Here is a 20,689-nt window from a genome sequence, read left to right as displayed (position 1 = left end):
AAAAGTTTACTTTATAAAAGAGAGTGAAAAGCCTCTCACATGTAAGAGAGCAGTATAGAAAGAGTACACTGTTTCCTTTTTAGCAGCTTTTAATCTTAAAAAAATAATGTAATTCTCAGTTGCAGGGGGCAGAGCCCACTTCAGTGAGACCTCCCTCCCAAAACTGCCGGTATCCTCTACTTCCACCCTAAGCAAAGCAGGCGCCTTTGCGCAAGGAGTGAGATCCTCCCAGCTGCCTCGGGCGGCATAGGAATAGCCATGTCCTCGGGGAAGGTGTGCTGTCTGGTGCTGCTGACCCTGGGGGTGCTGGCGGTGGTGGTCGTGCTCGTGGTCATCCTGACTGAACCCAAGTGCGGTCCTCAGCGCTACCTGCACGGTGCCGTGGCTGCTGACACCGAGACCTGCTCTGTGATCGGACGGTATGTGCACAGACCTCTTGCTTTTTCAGGTTACACGTCGAGAATGTCGTGGGCTTGGACTGACAGGTATGCATATTAACTACAGGAGTGAGCTGAGTTTCTGCCCCATCCTGCTTCTGCGTCTGAGCAGCAATGCTGCTCCCTGGGTGCTCTCCATCAGTAGCGGAGCACCTCAGAGAGCAGATGGAGCCCTGCCCCTGCAGTTGAGGCTTGTTTTCATTATCCAGTGTCACAAAAATATGCAACTTTGCAAATCCATGGCCTTTTGGAAGGTACAAATATTTATAATATACAAATGCAAGGTTGTTTTTAAGTGAGGAAGCAGGAGATTAACTGCTTACTTCATGGTGGTAAGTCTGTCAGATAAGTGGCTTAGAAATAAATTAAGAAGTGAGAGAAGCTAGCAGAGAGCTGCAGCTGGGCTTCAGCAGAGGCAAGGAAGGCAGGCAGGCTGAAGGGGTAAGGGGCTGAGCATCCCAACCTTTAGGCTGTGTGGTTTTGGACTGAAGCCTACAGAAGGTGTGTCTGCTATCGAGACAGACACTGCATTGTAACACAAAGAGCAGATTTAATTGAAATTTAGCCAAGACAGTGTAAGTACAAAAGACATAGTTACATCACTTGGAAGGACAGACATAGGTTAAAAAAAATTCTCTAGCTGCCCAGGTTGTAACACTATTTGTGTAACAGCCTCTCGCTCAAACATTTTGACTCATTATTATTTTACTGTTACTGTTAGTTCAGTTCTTAAACACTTGTGTACATGGAAGTAGAAGGATGGAACGTCACAAGCTACACGTGGTGCTGGATGCTGTGGCAATGGATGCTGGAGCTATGTGCTCTACCTTGTGGCTGGAGAAGCAAGATAAGACTTGGTGCCATTACACCCTGCTTGCCACATCACTCGTGGTTCTTGCAGTGACGAACTGACACAGCATTTGTGAGTAGTTGGAGAAAATGTACTGTGGCTGCACATATGTCAAGGAATGAGATGGGGTTTTTTATGCTAACCCACAAGTTAGTTCTTCAGAAGGTAGAAGAAGTAACTTTTCAATCAGTATTAATGGAAAATACACTGTTGGATTACCCAAAGAATCTGCTGGGGAAACCACAGCATTTGTTTAGCAGACATTGTAATTTTTAACTTGAAGTAGTGTAGAGTCAGCTGGAAGGCACTGAAGTGAGAGCCACAGGAATCTGTGATCAGGCTGATGACTGAGAAGCTTTGGCTTGCTGGCTACTGCTGCTGGGCTTCATGTTTCCTTCCCTTCTCTCCACAAGCAGCTCCACCTGCCTCAACCATTGCTGTAGCTGTGCCTCCAGCACACTTACTGTCAAGATCTAGGCTGTCCCTCCAGTCTGACAGACCACCTTAGATTTCCTGCAGATGGTTTGCCAATGATCCCCACAAAATTCTGCCCTTGCTCCAACTTCCCATCACATATTCTTCCCCAGCCTGGGGCATCTACACATACATGTCCTGCTGCTCCAAATGTGTAGGCTTTCTCCTCAAGCCCCCTGAGCCTCCTGGATCTCCCCAGCCAAGACTGTGGTCCTCTTTCACCCTGGCTCTCCATCGCTCACCCTCTGCCCTGTGGTCAGCTCTACTCCCCTGCTGCTGCATACTCTCTGCTGCTTTTCCCAGTAGCCTTTGCCTCCAGCCACTCATGGAAACCTTTGTGCTCATTTCGTGCTGTCCTTTGAATGAACCAAATTCCTGTGCTGTTCTTCCAGCTTGAGCTATCTGGTCGTGTTCTTGCAACAGATGATAATAGAACTGTTCATAAAAGCAGTGAACTGCAGCAGAGCTTGTGATCAGAAGCTTTGTATAACATTTGCCCTTTTCTTTGTCATTGTCCTATTTCTCTCTTTGTCCTCGCTGGCCCACAGTGGTAGCTTGTAAGGAAGGAATATTTTTTGATTTGGGGGAAGCTGACTGCATGCTCTGTACTGCGTCTCATCTTGTTCATTTTCTCCCAGATAATTCTGTGCTGTTTTATCTGTATGTGACATTTTAGCTCTTAGCACATGATAGTCACCACTAAATTAATTCTTACAGCAGTCTGGGAAGTGAGAAAATGATCTTATCGTACTGGTGTAAACAGGGAAGTCTAGCATGGCAATTATACTGCATGGATGCCACATCAGAGTCGCTTTGACCAGAGTCTGTGCCTTTCAGAGCAACGTGTGCTGCTCGGGGTACATCTCACACTGACCTCCTGGGCGACTGTGCAGTGTGAGAGCTTCCTCAAGCCTGACCCAGAGGTCTTGATGGGAGCACCCGGAGCTGAGGAGCACACAGTGGCCTTCTGCCTAATCTTTTGTCACAGCAATAGCAATAAAATCCCATTTCTCAGAGTAGTCTTAGACATTAGGCCCTGATGTCCCCACTTGTGAGCTGCTACTTCATCTGCCACTTGAACTTCAGCAATAAAGTAAGAGTTGGGCAAAGCCAAGCAACCCCTGATGCACAACCCTAACTCCTTCCCAGACACTGTCCAGGCAGTCAGCTGAGTGTTTCTGAGATTATAGCAATGCTGTTGGCTTCTGCTGTTAAAAAATAATTAAACTCCCAAAATCATGAGACTTAGGAGAGAGGAAACAAGAAGAAAAAATTAGTCTTGGGTTTTTCTGTTTTCTTACCAAGTAGCGTATTTAGGTCTTCACTCTTTTTCTGCAGTTACGCAAACATTTGTTTATTTTTACACTGTCTGTTTGGACTTGGAATATTGTAAAGAGTTGAGGAGTGAGGTGAACAATCATGAATGGTGAGATTCCCAATGGCACGAGAGCAGGGACCTGTACTGCTGCTCCCGCATCCCTGCTGGGCCCTTGGCCACCCGTGCTGCTGCTCTCTCTTCTGCCTCATCGCTGCCTCGCCCCCAGCTCTGTGGCTGCCCCTTCCCACATGTACCCATCTCCCTGTGCTGGTGTTGGAGCCTGTGCAGTCACTACTTCTGGTCTTCTCATCCTACCAACACGACACCATCACCACCACCCCCTGGTCTCAAATTAACAACCTTTTGGGCTTTCTTCAGCCCTAATCCTGCCTCTGCTCAGGACTTCACTCCTCTGCCAACTCCCCTGTGCTTGAGGCAGGACACGGCCACTATCCTTGCTTGTGGTCCAGCCTGGGGAGCACTGAGTACTAAGGCTAATAATTTCCTTGTTTTTTCTGTGCCCCAAAGCCATGGCTGTTACCAGATGTAGTTTTTTTGAGGAAGCCGTGCTTAGTCCCTACAGCTCAGGGTTGGAACAGGCTCATTTCTGCTATCGTTGCTTAGAAATCACATGAGAATTAATCTAGCAAAACCTATTAATTAATCGATGACCACACGCATGCATTTTTGTATATAGAAAAATAAATTTAAAAATTATATGATTAATATGATAAAAAATTTTAATGATTAGTTTGTTTTGTTTTTTTTTTCCCCAAGGCAAACAACTTGGCCAAATTAGAGTGAATTGTTTGAACTGGAGGCAGACTACATCTCTGTCTCTGTACTTGCACAATGCAGAGCCTCCTAACAAATTTTCTAGAGGAGTTTAAAACAAGTAAAATAAGGTACAACAGCAAATTTCCTGTCTAATTTTTTTGTAAGGGCTGAATGCTTTTAGTGGAAACAGACAAAAAGGAAAAGGGAGACCTCCAGCACCATGGGGGAGGGGGAGGGTGGGGAGGGCTTGGGTATGGCAAAGCTACAGTCAAATGAAAACCACGTGTTGTAATTGAACGTGTCAGCCGGCCCCACTGCTGAGAGCAGGAGTCATTGCCACCAGTCCTTAAAGGCACACCACAGGGATTCAACAGTGCCAGTTTGTCCCTGCTCTCTCCCACTGACCCCACAGACCCTCTCTCTGCTGGGACCCTGGGCTGCACCCCCACCCACAGCCTCCCCTTTCATCCTGCGGATCCCCCCTCTGAGCTCTTGGGAACCCCTGAGGGGATGCTCAGAGAACCTCCACTGCAGGGTGGGCAGGAAACCAATCACACTGGTCCAGCGCCTGAAGTCCTGGAAGCTGAAAGCAGCATCTAATTTCTGACCTACTTATAAATCTTATTCTTTAATTAAAAAATCTTGTTTCCTTTAAAAAAAAAATAATCCAAGCCACATGCTCTGTGAGTTGTCATTAACAATAATGAAATTCCTAGGGCATTACATGATACTGTGTTGGTTTAAGATGTTGCTGTTTAAGACAGAGTATTTATGTGCTCCTAATGGAACTTTTAATTGAACTTGTTGAGAATAACTGAATTGAACCCCTTGCCTGAAGAGCAATCTTGCCCTTTACCAGCCTGGATGGTGGGTTGGGGAAAAAACACCTCAGGACCCTTGTGTTTCTCTCACTGATAGTTCAGCTGTGAAGGATGGGCCAATGAAGGAACTGTGAGGCTCTGTAATTCATTAGTGCAAAAAGGAAACAGCAGACAGAGTCACAGGCCCCGTTTGCTGCTCTTTTCTTCAGTTGTGCTCAGCCGTCATCTTCAGGCTTGGAATTTCCAGCTCTTGCGATGGCGTTTGTATATTCTGCAGCTGTGTAAGGTTGGACTTTCTGAAACCTTAACGCAATTCTTTGGCTCCCTGCAGAAAGTGACTGACCTCAGCAAGCCTCCAGTGTGTCATCATCTGTGTTGGCAGGTCCTGTGCTAGACTTGCTCTTAGCCATCAGTGCCCAATTCTCAGTGGTGAGCAAGGTCATCTCTTTTGCTGTGAATGGTTTTACTGCTGGAGGCTGGGGACTGAAAGCAATATTGTGCAGCTGTCTGGTCCATACAGGGGTTATGTGCTGGAAGAAAACTTGTCCCTGAATGAAGTGAGACACTGATGAAGAGGGGTGGGAGGCTAAAGGAGAGTCAGAGCAGTTGTTAACCCAAGGATGTGGATTAGGTACCGAGGTCCACCTCAGTTTGTTCTCATGTCAAGAATTGCCCTGGCAGCCAGTGGTACCCAAATCCACCTTCACCTCCATCTCAGAGCTATTTGTTCCCTCCTGACAATGGAAGAGGCTTTTTCCATCAACCATGCAAAAAGCTTTTTGTTCCCTATCAATGTGGTGTTTGAGCTCTGCCAGCCACTATTCTGCATCCATTTGTTTCCCAAATGGCAGAAGCAAGAGCCAGCATAAGGCCAGGGAGAGATTCAGGGAAAAGTCCCCATTCCCAGGAATGGGATTCACTGCATTGAGGTGAGCTGACTTGGCCTGGCCCAGCAGGCAGCTCTGATCCCACTTCTCCAGTGTGGCTTAGCATGAACCCTGGGAACTGGGTTTTTGTGAAATGAACACCCCCGTGGGGGACAGGGTGGTGGGGAGGGTGAGAATTCAACGGTCAGAAAATGTCTGTGGTTCTGGGAAGCTCAGCTCTAGGCAGAGAATGCTGTAAAAATCCTTTTCAGTGATGGCCCAGCAGCATTTCTGAAGAATGTTTATATCTCAAAGGATTTGCCTTCCCTTCGTGATGTATTTTCACAGTTTTAAATTTGGCAACTGACTTTTTTTTTTCAGAAACAGCTGTTGCTTTTGCTCTTCATAGATCTTAAGCAGGCAGCTCCTACATAGTGGGTGGTCTCCTGCCAGCCCCCAGCTTTCTTTAGCAGAACAAAAAACACCCCAGTATCACATAATATCTTAGCATTTCCAGTGTATTCAACATGGCTTCAAGGCTCCTTCTAGTCCAGAGCAGAGCAGAAGACTTGGTCTGCAGCCCAGCACAGCCCACCTTTTCTGTGAGGATTGTGTGAGTCATCATTCACCCCTGCTGGGAGGGTGAATCCCTGTTTTGCTGTTGCTGGAGCTGGACTTGGTTGTTAACATCCTCTTCTGCTCTGACTTTAAGGAAACTATTAATGGCCAAATTCTAAATCTGAAACTATGTGGCAGGAAGGATACAGGACAAAGCATGTTGTTATCAGTTCTTGTCAGCTGTAGCACTAAGATGTCTCTACAGAGACTGGTAAGGTTGAGGGGTCATGTGCCTTATAATTAACCTAATTGCAGCAGTGATCCATATAAAGGGAGCAACCTAATAGGACAGTCTGGCTGGATGAGAAAGATATAACAGTCCTGAATTCCTCAGGCATCACCTGTGGACAGGAAGCCTTAGCTCTCCATCCTGTGGTGCTCACTGAAAGGCAGCAGGCTACTGGAAAGCCCTCCTTCCCTTGAGCAAGAAACAGGTTTGCGTATGTGTTGTTAGGTATGTGTTGTTGATGGTGACAGTTGCCACCAATACAGATACAGTAGACTGGAATGTAAAGCACTTTTGGATTATCTGAAAAGTCTGTTTTCTTGTTTATATCACAAAATGTGATTAATGAGGGATAGTGACCAAGGGCAAAGCAAAACAAGTTTTGCTTTTCTGTGAAAAGCTGTCCCTGTGTTGGCTGCTGATGTTATTTTTGATCTATATTGCATTAACACCAAGGAGTTGCAGCCAAGAATCAAGATGTCACTGTGCTAGGCACAGAGAGGAAACAACAAAGACTCTCTCTGCCTTTCCTGCCTTCCTGAGGAGCACACAATGTCAGTGCCTTGGGCATGACCCATCTGAAAACTCTTGGGTGGACTGGCAGGCTGGAGTAATCCGTGCTCATAATTAAGCACTCGATTTGCCTTGACCATGCCAGGCAGGATGTGTCCACCCTGGCAGCACTGCTGAAGTCCTCTCCACTGGCCAGTGAATGTTCTCTTCCCACTTGTTCCTTGATGCTCTCAGGGAGTTTGTGTCCCTTTTGCCAATGGCAGTAGCAGTTCAGGTCTCAGCTCCCCAGGGAAGTTTGCTGCTCTCTTTAGCAGTCAGAGACACCTTTTCTGCTGATACTGTGTCCTCATTTGTCCTCCCTGATCTCAGTGGGAGCCAGGGGCACAGCTGCAAACTGGACTTTACAAACTCACTTGTGTTATCCTGGCTCTGTGTCAAACTGTCACTGATAACGAGAATAAAAACCTCTGAGCACCAACGTAGCATTAAAAGATAGGCATTCTCTTTATTCAGCACTGGACACACAGGGAATTATTATTCCTCAAAAACTGTGCATGCTCATCTGGCTAGAGAGCAGCCCTGTGGAAAGGGACCTCGGGGGTCTTGGTGGATGACAAGCTCAACAGGAGCGAACAGTGTGGTGCAGCCTTAAAGAAAGCCAGCAGGACGCTGGGTTGTATTAAAAAGGGCATCACCAGCAGAGACAAAGAAGTCATTATCCCTCTCTACTCAGCACTGGTAGAGTACACCTTGAGTAGTGTGGTAGTGTGGTAGACCACACCTTGAGCACTGTGTCCAATTTTGGTCCCCGCTATACAGAAGAGATGCAGACAGGTTGGAAAGGCTCCAGAGAAGAGCCATGAGGATGATCAGAGGACTGGAAGAGCTGTCGTATGGAGAAAGGTGGAGAAAACTGGGCCTGCTCAGCCTTGGGAGGATAAGGCTTGGGGGGGGCTTTATTACCATGCACCAGTACATAAAGGGTGGCACCAAGAAGATGGAGACTCCCTTTTCACAGGGAGTCATATGGAAAAGACGAGGGGTAATGGACACAAGTTGCTTCTGGAGAGATTCTGATTGAACTCCAGAAGAAATTTTTTTACCACGAGATCAATCAGACATTGAACAATCTCCCAGGGGAAGTGGTAAATTCCCCTACATTGGTCAGTTTTAAGAGTCAGCTTGACAGGATGCAGACTCATCTCATTTAAACTATAGTTTTACCTCGAGAGGTTGGACCAGATGGTCCTTGTGGTCCCTTCCAACCTGGTATTCTGTGATTCTAGGATTCTATGCTGCTTTTTGTGCAGTATTTATACACAAAAGTTACAAGAGTAAACACTCCCAGTTACAGTTATTGGTTAGTAATTTGCATATGATTATAATATCTGCTGATTTGGATCAAACTATGCCTGCACAGGGTGAGGTTCCTCACCTGGGCAGGGGTCTTTTTGACCTGTGGGTGGATATTTTAGTATTATAATGAGGCAAGTTTGCCTAAGGATACTTGATTTTCTGCTTTTACTGCCAAATTCTTAGTCGGATCAAATATAACCTAATAAATCTTGGGGCTTACAATGGACATTTTACTTGTCCACATCCACATGTCCTAAAAGCATTAAATTTACAGATTTCCAGGCTGTTCTGTTCTTTGCTCTAACAGCCCTCTTCAATATCCACCCCACACTATCTCTCAGCGAGCAAATAGGTTAATTATTAAACACAAAATCCAGTGGTTTTTTGTCCCTTAAAAGTTTCTAAGACTATGGACTATGGGTACATAACTGGGAGCGTTGGAAGGAGGGAGCATGGGCAAGGCCATGCTAAGAAACTCTCAGGTTTGTATGCTTTGTGCATGTGCCACTACATTTGTGGTAGTTAAAGGGTATTTAGCCCATAATGACACTTTTATGAACAAATAACTGGGAACAGCAAAAAAAATCTTAGCATCATCCAGAAACAGATCATCTTGCTGCATAAATATTAAATTAATAATTGATTAATTGTGGTCACTCTTTAGAGCATGGTAAGTTAATGCAGTTGCAGTGCAGAGCATGCTGGCTTGGGGCAGATCACAGAATCACAGAGGCGTTTGGGTGGGAAGGGCCCTTAAAGCTCATCCAGTCCAACCTCCCTGCCATGGGCAGGGACACTTCCCACTGGATCAGGTTGCCCAAAGCCCTGTCCAACCTGGCCTTGAACACTGCCAGGGAAGGGGCATCCACCACTTTCCTGGGCAACCTGTGCCAGTGTCTCACCACCCTCACAGTAAGGAATTTCTTCCTAATATCTAACCTAAATCTCCCCTCTTCCAGTTTAAAACCATTCCCCTCATTCTATCGCTACCCAACCTTGTAAAAAGTCCCCCCTCAGCTTTCCTGTAGGACCCCTTCAGGAACTGGAAGGCTGCAATAAGGTCCTCAAGGAGTCATCTCTTCTCCAGGCTGAACAGCCCCTACTCTCTCAGCTGGTCCTCGTAGAGGAGGTGCTCCAGTCCCCTGATCATCTTCATGGCCTCCCCTGGATCCGCTCCAACAGCTCCATGTCCTTCTTATGCTGGGGGTCACAGAACTGGACACAGTGCTCCAGGTGGGGTCTCACGAGAGCACAGGGGCAGAATCAACCTCCCTTGCCCTGCTGGCCACACTTCTTTTGATGCAGCCCAGGATGTGGTTGGCCTTCTGGGCTGTATACGCACATTGTTGGCTCCTGTTGAGTTTTTCATTGACCAGCACCCCCAGATCAGAGAGAGTGTGTGTGTGTGTGCACGCGCGGGAGGGAGGAGCTCATTTTTTGGAGCAGGTAGACTATCATCACCAGATGACACAAGAAGAGATGAGGATTTTCGTGAGGGAGTGCTCCTGCAGGCACAAGTGTTTCTGGGGATATGATGAGAGGTGTATGCCACTGGCTTCAGAAGGAGAGTGGCAGGAGGGTCCTTGGGCAAGAGGCAGTGCAAGATGCCACAGCAACTTACACAGCTGTGAACGTGGCTGGGAACTTGGGTGAGAATCTGGTGCTTTTCAGGCTTTGGGAAAATGTGTCTGATGTTTCACGTTAAGGCCTTAATGGATTGCATTGAAATGAATACCACACAATCTCACAGTTTCCTTTTAAAGTTGTTTTTCACTAAATTATTTCAGAACCATGGTTTTCGCTGGCACCAGGCTTTGTACCTGTGCTGCCTCATAGCCCATAATCCAGGGCTCTGGAGAGCACTGTTTCAGGTCAGTGTAGCTGTCCTTCTCCCCTCTTTCCCATCCCTAGCTTCCTAAGATGCTGAGCCTTCTGCAGGGGTAACCCAGTTACTCATGAAGCACTTGTGTCCTTCCCCTCTATTGCTAGTGATTAAAAAGCTTCATTTTCAGCAAAAACGCCACCCAGGGACAGTCACGGTGGTGAGAGTCTTACCCCTGCTGCAACAAGACAAATGGGTGAGCCTGAGCCTCAGTCTCCATTTTCAGAGCTACAGCCAGGGAGCATCTTGCTGCCGGGAGGCTAAAAGCCATGCAAACCCCCAACAGAAAGCCCGGTGCTTCCCTACCAGTTTGTCTTCCCACTTGTCCACGTGCCGTTTTCTTGCAGGCAGCGGTTCCAAAGGCACTTTGAGAAACAAAGGAAAGCTACAATCAGTGTGCCTGCTGGCAGCATCCTGTTCCCAGCCTCAGCAGGTCCCAGCCACATCAGCGGATGTAAAATAAACAGCAGTCCTGCATGGGCTCCGTGTTCCTGTCCCAGCCTCTGGGAGCAGTTGCATTCCAATTAATGAGCCATTTCACTCTCCCTTCTGGCTTTTTCTTATCTAAGCAGTACCCCAACTCAAACAGTCAGAAGACTTCCTACAAATACCAGTGCTGGCTACTGGTGGGCCGTGAGAGGAAACCCCACCTCACTTCCACTGCAAAGAACAGATTTTTTTTTTTGCAGCTGTGCTTGAAGGAAGCATTTGTTGAAACACGTTTCTCTAGCAGAAACTCATTGCTGTCAGCACCATGAGGCTGCCTGAATAACACCCATGTGTTCTTCGCTGCGGCTGTGCCTAGGCAGAAACCGTTGAGGTGTTGGGGTTTTTTTTCCTGTTTGGGTTTGGGTTTTTTTTGCCTTTGGGGATACAGGGAAGGGGGGATGGGGGGGTGGGATTTTCATGCTAATGTCACATAGGCCCAGGAAGGTACATTGCAGGAACAATGAATCTTGTGCTAACTGGCATGTGAAGTCTCAGGAGTTTGCTTCATGTGGACCCATTGTACCAGCGTATGCCTTGTTATTGGGAACGGTAGATGGGGAGCTAGAAATTCATTGTTTGGTTCCCCACATGTGGAAAGCTCTCTCCTCTGCTGAGAACATTCTCCTTTACATATGAGAGCTCTCTGCTGTCCCTTTTTTCCAACAGCATTTGTGGGCAGCTGCGGTTCTTGCTGTCGCATCGCTCTTTGCCCAGAGGCAACCAGTCTTGCACAGGTCTGCCCCCTGGCTGCTTTTTCCTCCTGTAGATTCTCCTTTCTTTCCCACTATTTTTTTTCTCACCCCTACAAAGGAAGGCGCCTTTCTTGGACTGGATGATCTTTAAAGGTCCCTTCCAACCCAATGCATTCTATGATTCTATGATTTCAGTGCTCTCACTCCCCACGCTGCTGCCAAAAGCTGCTCTCCTCAAGCTGGGGCTGCCTTGCAAGTGCCCCAGGTAGACATTTCCATACAGCTCCTCCAGTCCATCAACCCTGCATTTTAACATTGTCTTTTTTCCTCCATTTCCACCACAGGGACATCCTGAAAAATGGAGGCACAGCTGTGGATGCTGCCATTGCTGGCTTGATCTGCACCTCAGTGATGAACCCTCAGAGTTCGGGCCTGGGTGGTGGGGTCATCTTTACCATCTATAACGCCAGCACAGGTATGGGCCAGCCCTGGCCCCTCCGTGGTGCCTGTCTCCCTGCAGACACCCGGCTGCCATGGAAAAGTCAGAATCCTTCATGTTCTCTCACAGCAATTATTTGAATACGAAAGCTGCATCCTCTGATCACAAACCATGCTTTTGCTCTTAACCCAAAGCGTCTGTTACAGAGACTACATCTTTCCACAGCAAGAACATGTTGGGGAGGAAGGAGCTTTGGATACAAAATGAACTGACTTTGCTGCCTCCTCCCCCTCCAAAGCTACTAGTAGTAGCTTTGAAGTAGCCCAAATGCTACTTCAGTCACACAGCTGATGGTGCAGCAAGGTGTGAGCGGTGCTGCCTGAGCTGTCTCTGGGCTGCTGTGGAGGCAGACAGGAGTGGAGTGAGGCACATGCTCTGGCAATGAGCACGGCAACGTGGGGCTGTCACTGGCTCAGCTCAGCCCTTGGGTGGGGACTTCAGGGGCTCATCCTCCATCAGCAGCTCAGGCAGTCCCTGCCAACGTGGGGGCTGCATCTTACGCTGCCCTCGCTGGCACGGGTAGGACCCCCAAAAAGCGACATTGAGACTTCCTGTTGCAGGAGATGCATCTTCCCTTCAGAAATCTAACTCTAGCAATGTTCAGGGCCTGCTGGGAAGTGCTACTGTGTTTGGCTTAATCCCTAGAGTTGTGTTCTTGCTTTTATGTTTTTAATGTGTTTTGTGTTTTTTTTTTTAACTGTCTTGGCTCCAAAAGTCCCCAGAGCTTATAGATGTAAACAGTAAAGTCAACAATGAACACAATAACAATATTGTAGTTTTAAAAACTCTGCCAAGTAGTCTCACAGAGTGATGAGTCTGGAAATGCTTGGGTGTATCTTGCGCAACAGCGTAAGTTGGCAAAACACCTATAGTCTTTTCTTTTTTTCCCTTTTGCAGAGCCATGTAACTTTGTCTCCTATCAACAGTCCTCTGCTACCTGAATTATCCATGGCCATGCACGGCTCAGGTGCTCGGTACACTAGGTAGGACTGTGGGCTCCTGCAGCACAGCTGGCTCTGTGTCATGAAAAGATAAATACAAGGCAGAGAAGAAAGTGAAATATCAGGCTAGACCTGAAATAAAAGTGTATACAAGTAGGGGTTTTTTGTTTGGGTGTTTCTAGTTGGTTTTTGTTTTGTTGTTGTTTTGGGTTTTTTTAATCTTTCAAGCTTCCTGATACACAAAGGGTCTTTCAGCATCACCATTCTGCTTACAAGCATGATGGACATACCTCACCATCACTTGGAAAATGGCCCATCAAGGAGCATGAGGCTCATGTTATGTCTCTGACATGTCCCACTTGTAGAAGAAGTGCAGGAACCTGCAAATCAGATGTGAAGCAGCATGTCCCTGCCTGTGTCCCAGGCCCAGGAGCCCTGGAGGGCACCTTAACTGGCTGGAGACAGGCCCTGGCCTTGTTTCTGTACCTTTGTGGCCTCCAAGTAGGCACAGCTTGGTTTGCTCTAAATAAATGCATGGGAGCAAACAACAGCATGCGCTGACTGCAGCCTGACCCTGCAAGTGTGCTCAACACACCTGGCAAAAGGCTTCAGGGCTGCTCAGCATGATGGTACAGGCTCTGGGCTGGCATCCTGTGCGGTGCTCACAGTCGGCTGAAGTGCGATGTGACAGGAAGACTGTGTCACACATTTCCCCCTTCTCCTTTCTAGGAACAGTCGAGGTGATCAACGCCCGCGAGACAGTCCCACGAGCGGTTCCACACAATTTGTTGTCGGGCTGTGCTGCTGGTTTCCTCATTGGTAAGGACACAGACTGGGCCATGAGGGCTGGGTGCCTTCCTGGTGTGCAGTGCACAAAGCTCCAGGTGGGGAACTGAGGACCTTGCTGACTTTATCTGAAGTTCTATTTAATTGCTTGCACTCTTCCTGGATTGATTTTTGCAAAAGTAAGAAAGGTCTGTAAAATTCCCGTTTCGTAGTAACGTTGGCAACCTGACCAGCAGAGGGGCGAGGAGCAGAGCATGAGAAGAAATCACTAGGTAATTTCTCTTTATAGGAAGTCTGCATTTCAAGACCAGATTTCCCAAAGCACTCATTTCCCAGCAGTTCTTATAGAGAAAAATAAGGCCAGTAGCTGCTTAGACTTTCTGAAATGAAAGAAATCAAGTGTAGTGTGCTTGCCTATGTCCTTACATTGGAGCAGAAACCTGGCAGCATCAGGAGTTGTGTTGCTTAGCTAAGCTGCCACCTCACTCCCATTTGAGGAGGCACCACATCCATTTGCTGTTACTGATTTGGCAACAGACACTCTCGCTTTAGCAGCACATCTTGCATTTTTGTTGCTGCATTCATTCTCCTTCCCTAGCACATTCTCTTTCCGGGTGTGTCCTAGTTTCTGGAGGAGATGTTCTTATCCTTGGAGGAAGAGCCTGAAAAGGACTCAGAAACAACTGTGGTTGGAAGGGACAGTTGGAAATCTCCGCTCAAACTCCTGCTCAAAGCAGAGTGATGCCAGAGTTAGCTCAGGCTGCTCGTGACCTTGTCCTGTCACATTTTTAACTTTGTCAAGGGTGGAGAGTTTCACAGCTTCATTTGTTCTGATGTGTGATCAGGCTCTTCATGAGTGCTTTTCCTCTTGTGTCCCACTGCCGTCTCCTTTGCTGCGACATGTGCCTGTTACCTCTTGTGCTTTCACCGTGCACCTCTGAGTCTGGCTTCAACTTCTCTACCCCTTCTATTAGGTACTGGAAGAAATATATGAACAGAAAAAGGAAAGACAAAAACCAAGCCCGCTTTTAGAAGCCTTAGTCCTGCCTGTACAAATCCACCTTTCCACTGCAGTGCTTTCAGAGAGGTGAAACCCACAGGCCAATGGCTCGCTGGGTGTGACACTGCTGTTCTGCTCTTCAGGTTCCCGCTGGATTGCTGTACCAGGAGAACTTCGTGGGTATGAAGAAGCCCATAAGCGATATGGCCGCTTACCATGGAAAACCCTGTTTGAACCAACCATCAAGCTCCTTTCAGAGCCACTTGTCATTTCCCCCGTTCTGCACAAGGTGATCCATCACGAATACTTCCTCAATCCAGGAAAAAGGCTGTGGTAAGACCCATGAATTAAATTACAGGGTGCAGACCACTGTTCCCTCAGCTTCAGACTGTCTTACATGCCAACATGGAGCACAGTCTGCTGCTGCAGCTTCTGCTCAGTAAATACTATGGAGAGAGAGGGAATAAAAGAAGTGTTTTGTAATTATTTTTTCTCTGTCAGCAATTTTTTCTTTTTTTTTTGCAATTTAGAGTGGCTTGGCACAGCAAAACTGACTGCTAAGCATATCTGTTCCTGAGAAGGAGCTTTCTGTATGTGGCCTGCCTCCATCTATGTGGAAATCATTCCCTCAGAGCAGGGCCCTACAGCAGACATTCATTTGGAGAAAGCCCCACTGACCTGATCCAGGGTCAGAATGTTAGGTTCTGCGGAGGAAGCTTTGTCTGGGGAAAGATTGCCTGGTGCTATGGGTAGCAATCAGCTGAGAAAAACTTTTCGCTATATAGGCTGCAGCATAGCACTGGCTTGGGAAGTATACAGCATGCATAAACCCAATCAGTTTTGTCCAAGAAAAAGAGATTGCTCTGGGGATGGAATGAGCACATGCTGTGAACTGATGGATGTTCTTCTTTAACAGCCCGCTGATATGTGACGGTCAAAGATTTTTGAAGCACGGAGAGACCTTCAGGTGGCCAGCGCTGCAGCGAACACTGAAAGCTATAGCAGAAAATGGAGCTACAGCATTTTATGAGGGACAGATAGGAAAGGCCCTGGTGGAGGACATTAGGAAGGCTGGTAAGTAACAGCTGCAGTTTAATATGAATAGTCAGGCCTTTTCCCAGCAATTGGCTAACAGTGAGTATTTGCCAGGGGAAAGCTAACACGCACCATTTGATTGCCACTTGGAGTGTTACCTGGCATGGGAAGGGGTCACCTTTCCCCAGCTGTTATAGCTCAGGCCCAGAAGCAGGGCTGAGAGCCACCCTCTGTTCTGGCATTCTCCCATGGTGCTCATGCCCTGGCCTCTCCAACTCCCTTAAGCTCTGTGATGTCTTGGGGTTTGGCAGTGGATGAGGACACGTGATGACATTGGTGGCTTGGTGGAAGAAATCTGGAGTATTCAGGGATGGCTCTTTACAAGTTTACCAAGGCTCTGATGCAGCCAGCCCATAGCACCCCGTAGAATTGAATGTACTAATGCCAGCTGCCCGTCTGGTTTTCTGTTGAAGGGTCCAGTATCTCACTGGAGGACCTACAGGCATACAAAGCAGAAGTGTCCTCAGCTCTGAACATTACCCTGAACAATCACACCACAGTGTTTTCTCCTGGACCGCCCATGGGAGGTGCTGTGCTTATGTTCATCCTCAAGATATTGGAAGGTAAATTCCTACAGTAAAAGGGGCAGCAACAAGTTTCCAGAGTGTTGCCTTAGAGCAGGAGAAAAGTAATAGGCAGAAATGGAGTTGGCGAGCCAGAATGGGCCCCAAAGCAGCAGTGCAACCATGCTGTGCAGAAGAATGATGAACCGGAGCGTTCTTACATGGGTCAGCATCACCATAGCTGCTGCAGAGGCCAAAGGACATGTGAACTTCCCAAGGCTTCAAGAGGAATTGAAGTCACAGTGGAAGTTAGTACTTGGGTGTTTCTGTGCCCACTCCTACTAAAGCATAAGGGAAAGTTGGGAAGAAATGGGATGGGAAAAGGGGGTTCTTTTCTTTCTTTTTTTTTTGCAGTTCTTGAAAAAATACTGCCTTGGCTCTATTAATTATTTCATCCTTCTCCATAGATTTTAACCTCCGTGAAGCATCATTGACAACACCCAAAGAGAAGGTGGAAACCTACCACCGCATTGCAGAAGCCTTGAAGTTTGGCAACATGCTAAAACCCCATATGAGTGACCCAGCCTTCTCTGAAGCTCAGGTGAGCTGGTATGGTGCATAAGGGCAGCTACAGACACCCACAGCATTGGCAGCTGCTTCTACACTGCTGCTTGACAAAGGGCAGAGAGGGAGCAGGGAAGGCCATTTCCTGCATTTTATTGTTTTAAACCTGCATTTTCACTAACTCCTTTTAGCCTATGTACTAAGCCCTCAAGCAGGCTACTTATTGCCCAGTCTAACCTGCCGGCCAGCACAATGCTACAGCATCAAGTGATGCTCTGACATCCTTGTGCTTTGCAGCCATGGAAGGAAAGAAAATACTTAGACCTGCTAGCCAAGAGCAGTGCTGCTCAACTGGCAGAGGCAGAGGCAGGATTAGGCCATTTACTGTGTCTGCAGTTGCAGTTCAGCTGTAGGCTGGCACTCACTTGCCTGATAAAGGCTGTGCGCATGCTGATGCTAGTGCCGAGGTGCCTCAGTGCTGAGCTTGTTTCATTTTCTGTGATGAGAGGAGCCTGGGGATTCAGACTGGAGCTGAATGCTGCCAATGCAGGTCTCCAAGCTCTGACTATTGGGGCTGGACAAGCCCCTCAGGCTTCTTTGTGCCCACAATGCCTGTGCTTTGGTGACACAAGCTCAGAGTCCTTGCTGTGATTGTAGGTGACTGTGCGGACTGTGCTGTCTGACAAGATTGCTGAGCTTGCCAGAAGCCGAATAGATGCCCGTGGTGACCATTCACTCGACCATTACAACTTGCTGGAGTCCATCTCCGACAACAGATACAAAAGTAAGGGCACAAGCCACATCTCTGTGCTCGCTGCAGATGGCAGTGCCGTGTCCGCCACCAGCACCATCAACTACCCGTGAGTAGTCAAGAGTTTGGTAATTGAGTCACATGGGCCATGTATCAGGTTCACAAGGTACCAGAAATGGTAGAAATGCATTGCTAGAAATGCAAAATCCTTGGGCTTCACAGATTTAGGCAGTCTCTTACTTGTGAATGCCTTTTTCATGTGACAGCAAAGGTCTCCAAGCATCAGCCCAGAGGAACATACAATTCTTGAAGATGTCACAACTTGCTGAGCTCTGCTGAGTTTCTGTAAATTGGGCAAATCCCCACTTCCACTGCTAACAGGGAGCTTATCTCTGGTTCCAGCACAGCAGCACAAACACCTTTTGGACACCCTGACCCCAGGGTGTCATGTTCAGTTGATGTCATTCACAACAGGAGAGCACTGGGCACTGAAAAGCCACTTCTTTCCCTCCTGCAGGTTTGGCTCCTTTGTGTATTCTAACCAAACTGGGATCATTTTAAATAATGAACTTGCTGATTTCTGCATAGCAAACAGAAGCATTAAACCAGGTGAGCATTCTCACTCTCAAAATAAAACACAAGGCCAGGAGATGGATACATAGGTCACATATACCTGGGCAGGGGCTGTCTGTAAACTGCAGAAACTTTCCTTTCCTAGGTCTGGATGAGAATGAGTTTGTTTCAGACTAAAAGGGAGTAAAGCCCTGTAGTGTGTCTTGTCTACTCACGTATGCCCCTGCATGGAAATGTGGGAGTTTTGGTTTCTGCCCAGGGAAATCAGAGATAAGGAAGAAAAAAAAGCTGAAGCTGATCATTGATTGCTGGGGAGGGGAGGGAAGAAGTGAAGAAACTACTTTTAAGACAAGCTTGCTGACTTTTTTTTAGGCTCATCTATGAGGCATATAGTTGCATGCACAATCAGCAGTGCTATAGGCTTCCACTGAGTTCTGTACTACAGCAGTGCTGATGCAGAGACATTGCTTTGTGAAATAAGCTATCCCTGATGCAATCTTACTTGTGTCTGCTGCGACAGAGGACATGAGTCCTGCAGTGGCAGGATTGCTGATAAAGGTTCCTTGGCTGGGTTGAGTGAGCTGCAGCAAGTCCTGAGCCATTGTAGGATGCCCCGCAGCAAGAGATGCTTTGTATTTAGCCTGTGCCATAAAGGTCTCATTTCTTGTGAGATGGGGTCTCAGCACAAGGAAGGTAGTTTTCTGGAAGACTTGAGCTTCTTGAGGAATGAGGAGCAGCAGTTTGGTTCTCCATGGGTACTGCAAGCAGGGTGAGGTAGATAAACCTGTGTGTTCCTCCAACCCCCTTAACTGCCCACATGGGAGGAATAAATCACTTTGCCTCTGCTCTAGGAGAGAAGCCTCCCTCAGCAATGGTGCCTTCCATTCTCATCTCCAAGACAGGAGACATGCTAGTGATCGGAGGAGCAGGCGGGGCCTGGATTACCAGTGCGACTGCTATGGTGAGTGAACAGGTATCACACAGCAATGCCTTCCACTGAGCAAGAGGGGCACACACTGTCCTGAACAAAAGGAATTACCTTGCTGCTGCTAGTACTGCTGCGTGGGAGGCAGCAGTGATGGGGGTCAGCTGCAGACTCAGTCTATCCTCATCTTCTTGCCCCTGGCATTTCTGTGGCAAGTGTCAGCTGTGTCTCTCAATTCTTTCATGAAAGAGAAGAAGTTACAAGAGATCAAATAGCAAGTTAAGAAAGTTATTGGGAAGAGACAAATTGCCCAAAACCTTGGGAGCCCAAAAATAAACTGTTAAGTTACATAATCCAAAGAACAAGAAAAACAGAAAACCATCACCACACGTATACTCAAAGTAATAAATCTTGATGAAAAAGAGCTTGCTGAAGCACGAAGTCTAACAAACATCTTGTTCAGCAATCAAGAAATAAAAACAGATAAGACTACAGGAGGAAAAAGAGGGCTTTTTTCCTTCATCTTTCTTCAACTGAAGAGAAACAATGGAAGGAGTCTTTACTAGGACATGATCTGGAAACAGAAAAAACCACCGTCAACAGGAAGATACATGCTCCATAAGTAGCCATTGCAATCAAGGACATCACTTTGGCTCAGGGAAAGCATTCTGGGAAGTATCATTATGTGCTCACCCTGTTCTTATACTTGCCCTGAGCCACTGGTACTGGTCACCATGAAGACAGCAGACTAGGCCAGTAGGGCCTCTCTTACAGACCAGGTGTGCACTATCCTGCAGGCAGGATTTTAGAGCTGGTCTGGCTTCACACCAGTTCAGAGGATGGCAGCACGTGACCTGGGTTTTTATTCGGTATCTCCAGTCAGTCAGTGTGGGATTTGTTTCGTTGCAGGCAATTATAAACAAGCTGTGGTTTGGCTATGACCTGGAACATGCCATTTCAGCTCCCATCATGCACACTGATGGTGTCAGTGTCGTGTTTGAGGACCATTTCAGTGAGGTGAGTGGTCTCACATGGATCTTCTTGTCTTCTCCATTTGGTGAGAAGGAGATTGCTTCTGTAACTCTCCTGAATAATCTGTATTTTCCTTCTAGTTAACCTCCTTCTTGCTTAAATCTCACTTTCTCAACCCGACCCCACACACATGTCCTTCATTTTTACATCTGGCAGTGCTAAGACCTCAGGGCCTCTGCCCCATTCACTCCATTTCCTCTTCTCTCCCCCTACAGGAGGTTAAGAGTGGCCTGCTGGAAAAAGGACATAAAGAAAAGAAAGATAAACTTGCAATGAATGTTGTGCAGGGAATTTCTAAAGAAGGAAAATGCATCTCTGCTTACTCTGATAAAAGGAAGCTGGGGAAGTCTGCTGGATATTAGCATGAAATGCCATCACAGCTCACAAAACCACAGGAGATGTCTAGATTCAGAGCATGCTTTGGCTTGAACATGCCAATATTGCCTCTTCCCCTCAGGATACCTCCAAGAGTATGGGTAAAACTTGTGATTACACCTAATTCCAGCAGACTGCAAGTCACCCTCAGGCAATACAAAGACAGATCAGCCAACCTTGTTAAAGTTACACCTTCCATTACTTATGTGATATACAGAAAAAACCATGTTTCTCGAGCAGCTCAGCTATCTCAGTAAGAGACTGCAAAGTGGGGAAGGAAAATTCATCCAAAACCCACTGCGAACACTGTGAAATGAGCCAGCTGT

At 47.2% G+C, this 20,689-nt stretch overlaps 1 protein-coding gene across 1 annotated transcript; it reads left to right on the top strand.

Moving 5' to 3' along the window:
- The first annotated feature begins 258 nt into the window (after nt 1–258).
- Nucleotides 259–20,350, top strand: GGT5 (gamma-glutamyltransferase 5). The gene is made up of 12 exons (XM_010178584.1): nt 259–419; nt 11,664–11,794; nt 13,489–13,578; nt 14,689–14,878; nt 15,462–15,619; nt 16,054–16,203; nt 16,611–16,744; nt 17,365–17,567; nt 17,976–18,067; nt 18,883–18,992; nt 19,866–19,973; nt 20,204–20,350. The coding sequence occupies exons 1-12, from the start codon at nt 259–261 to the stop codon at nt 20,348–20,350; spliced, it is 1,674 nt and encodes a 557-aa protein (XP_010176886.1).
- The last annotated feature ends 339 nt before the right edge of the window (nt 20,351–20,689 follow it).

Source organism: Mesitornis unicolor, unplaced genomic scaffold (assembly GCF_000695765.1).
Source record: "Mesitornis unicolor isolate BGI_N332 unplaced genomic scaffold, ASM69576v1 scaffold10742, whole genome shotgun sequence".
Classification (NCBI taxonomy): Eukaryota; Metazoa; Chordata; class Aves; order Mesitornithiformes; family Mesitornithidae; genus Mesitornis; species Mesitornis unicolor.
The sequence above is the reverse complement of the archived record's forward strand: the minus strand, read 5'-3'. Positions and strand labels throughout refer to the sequence as shown.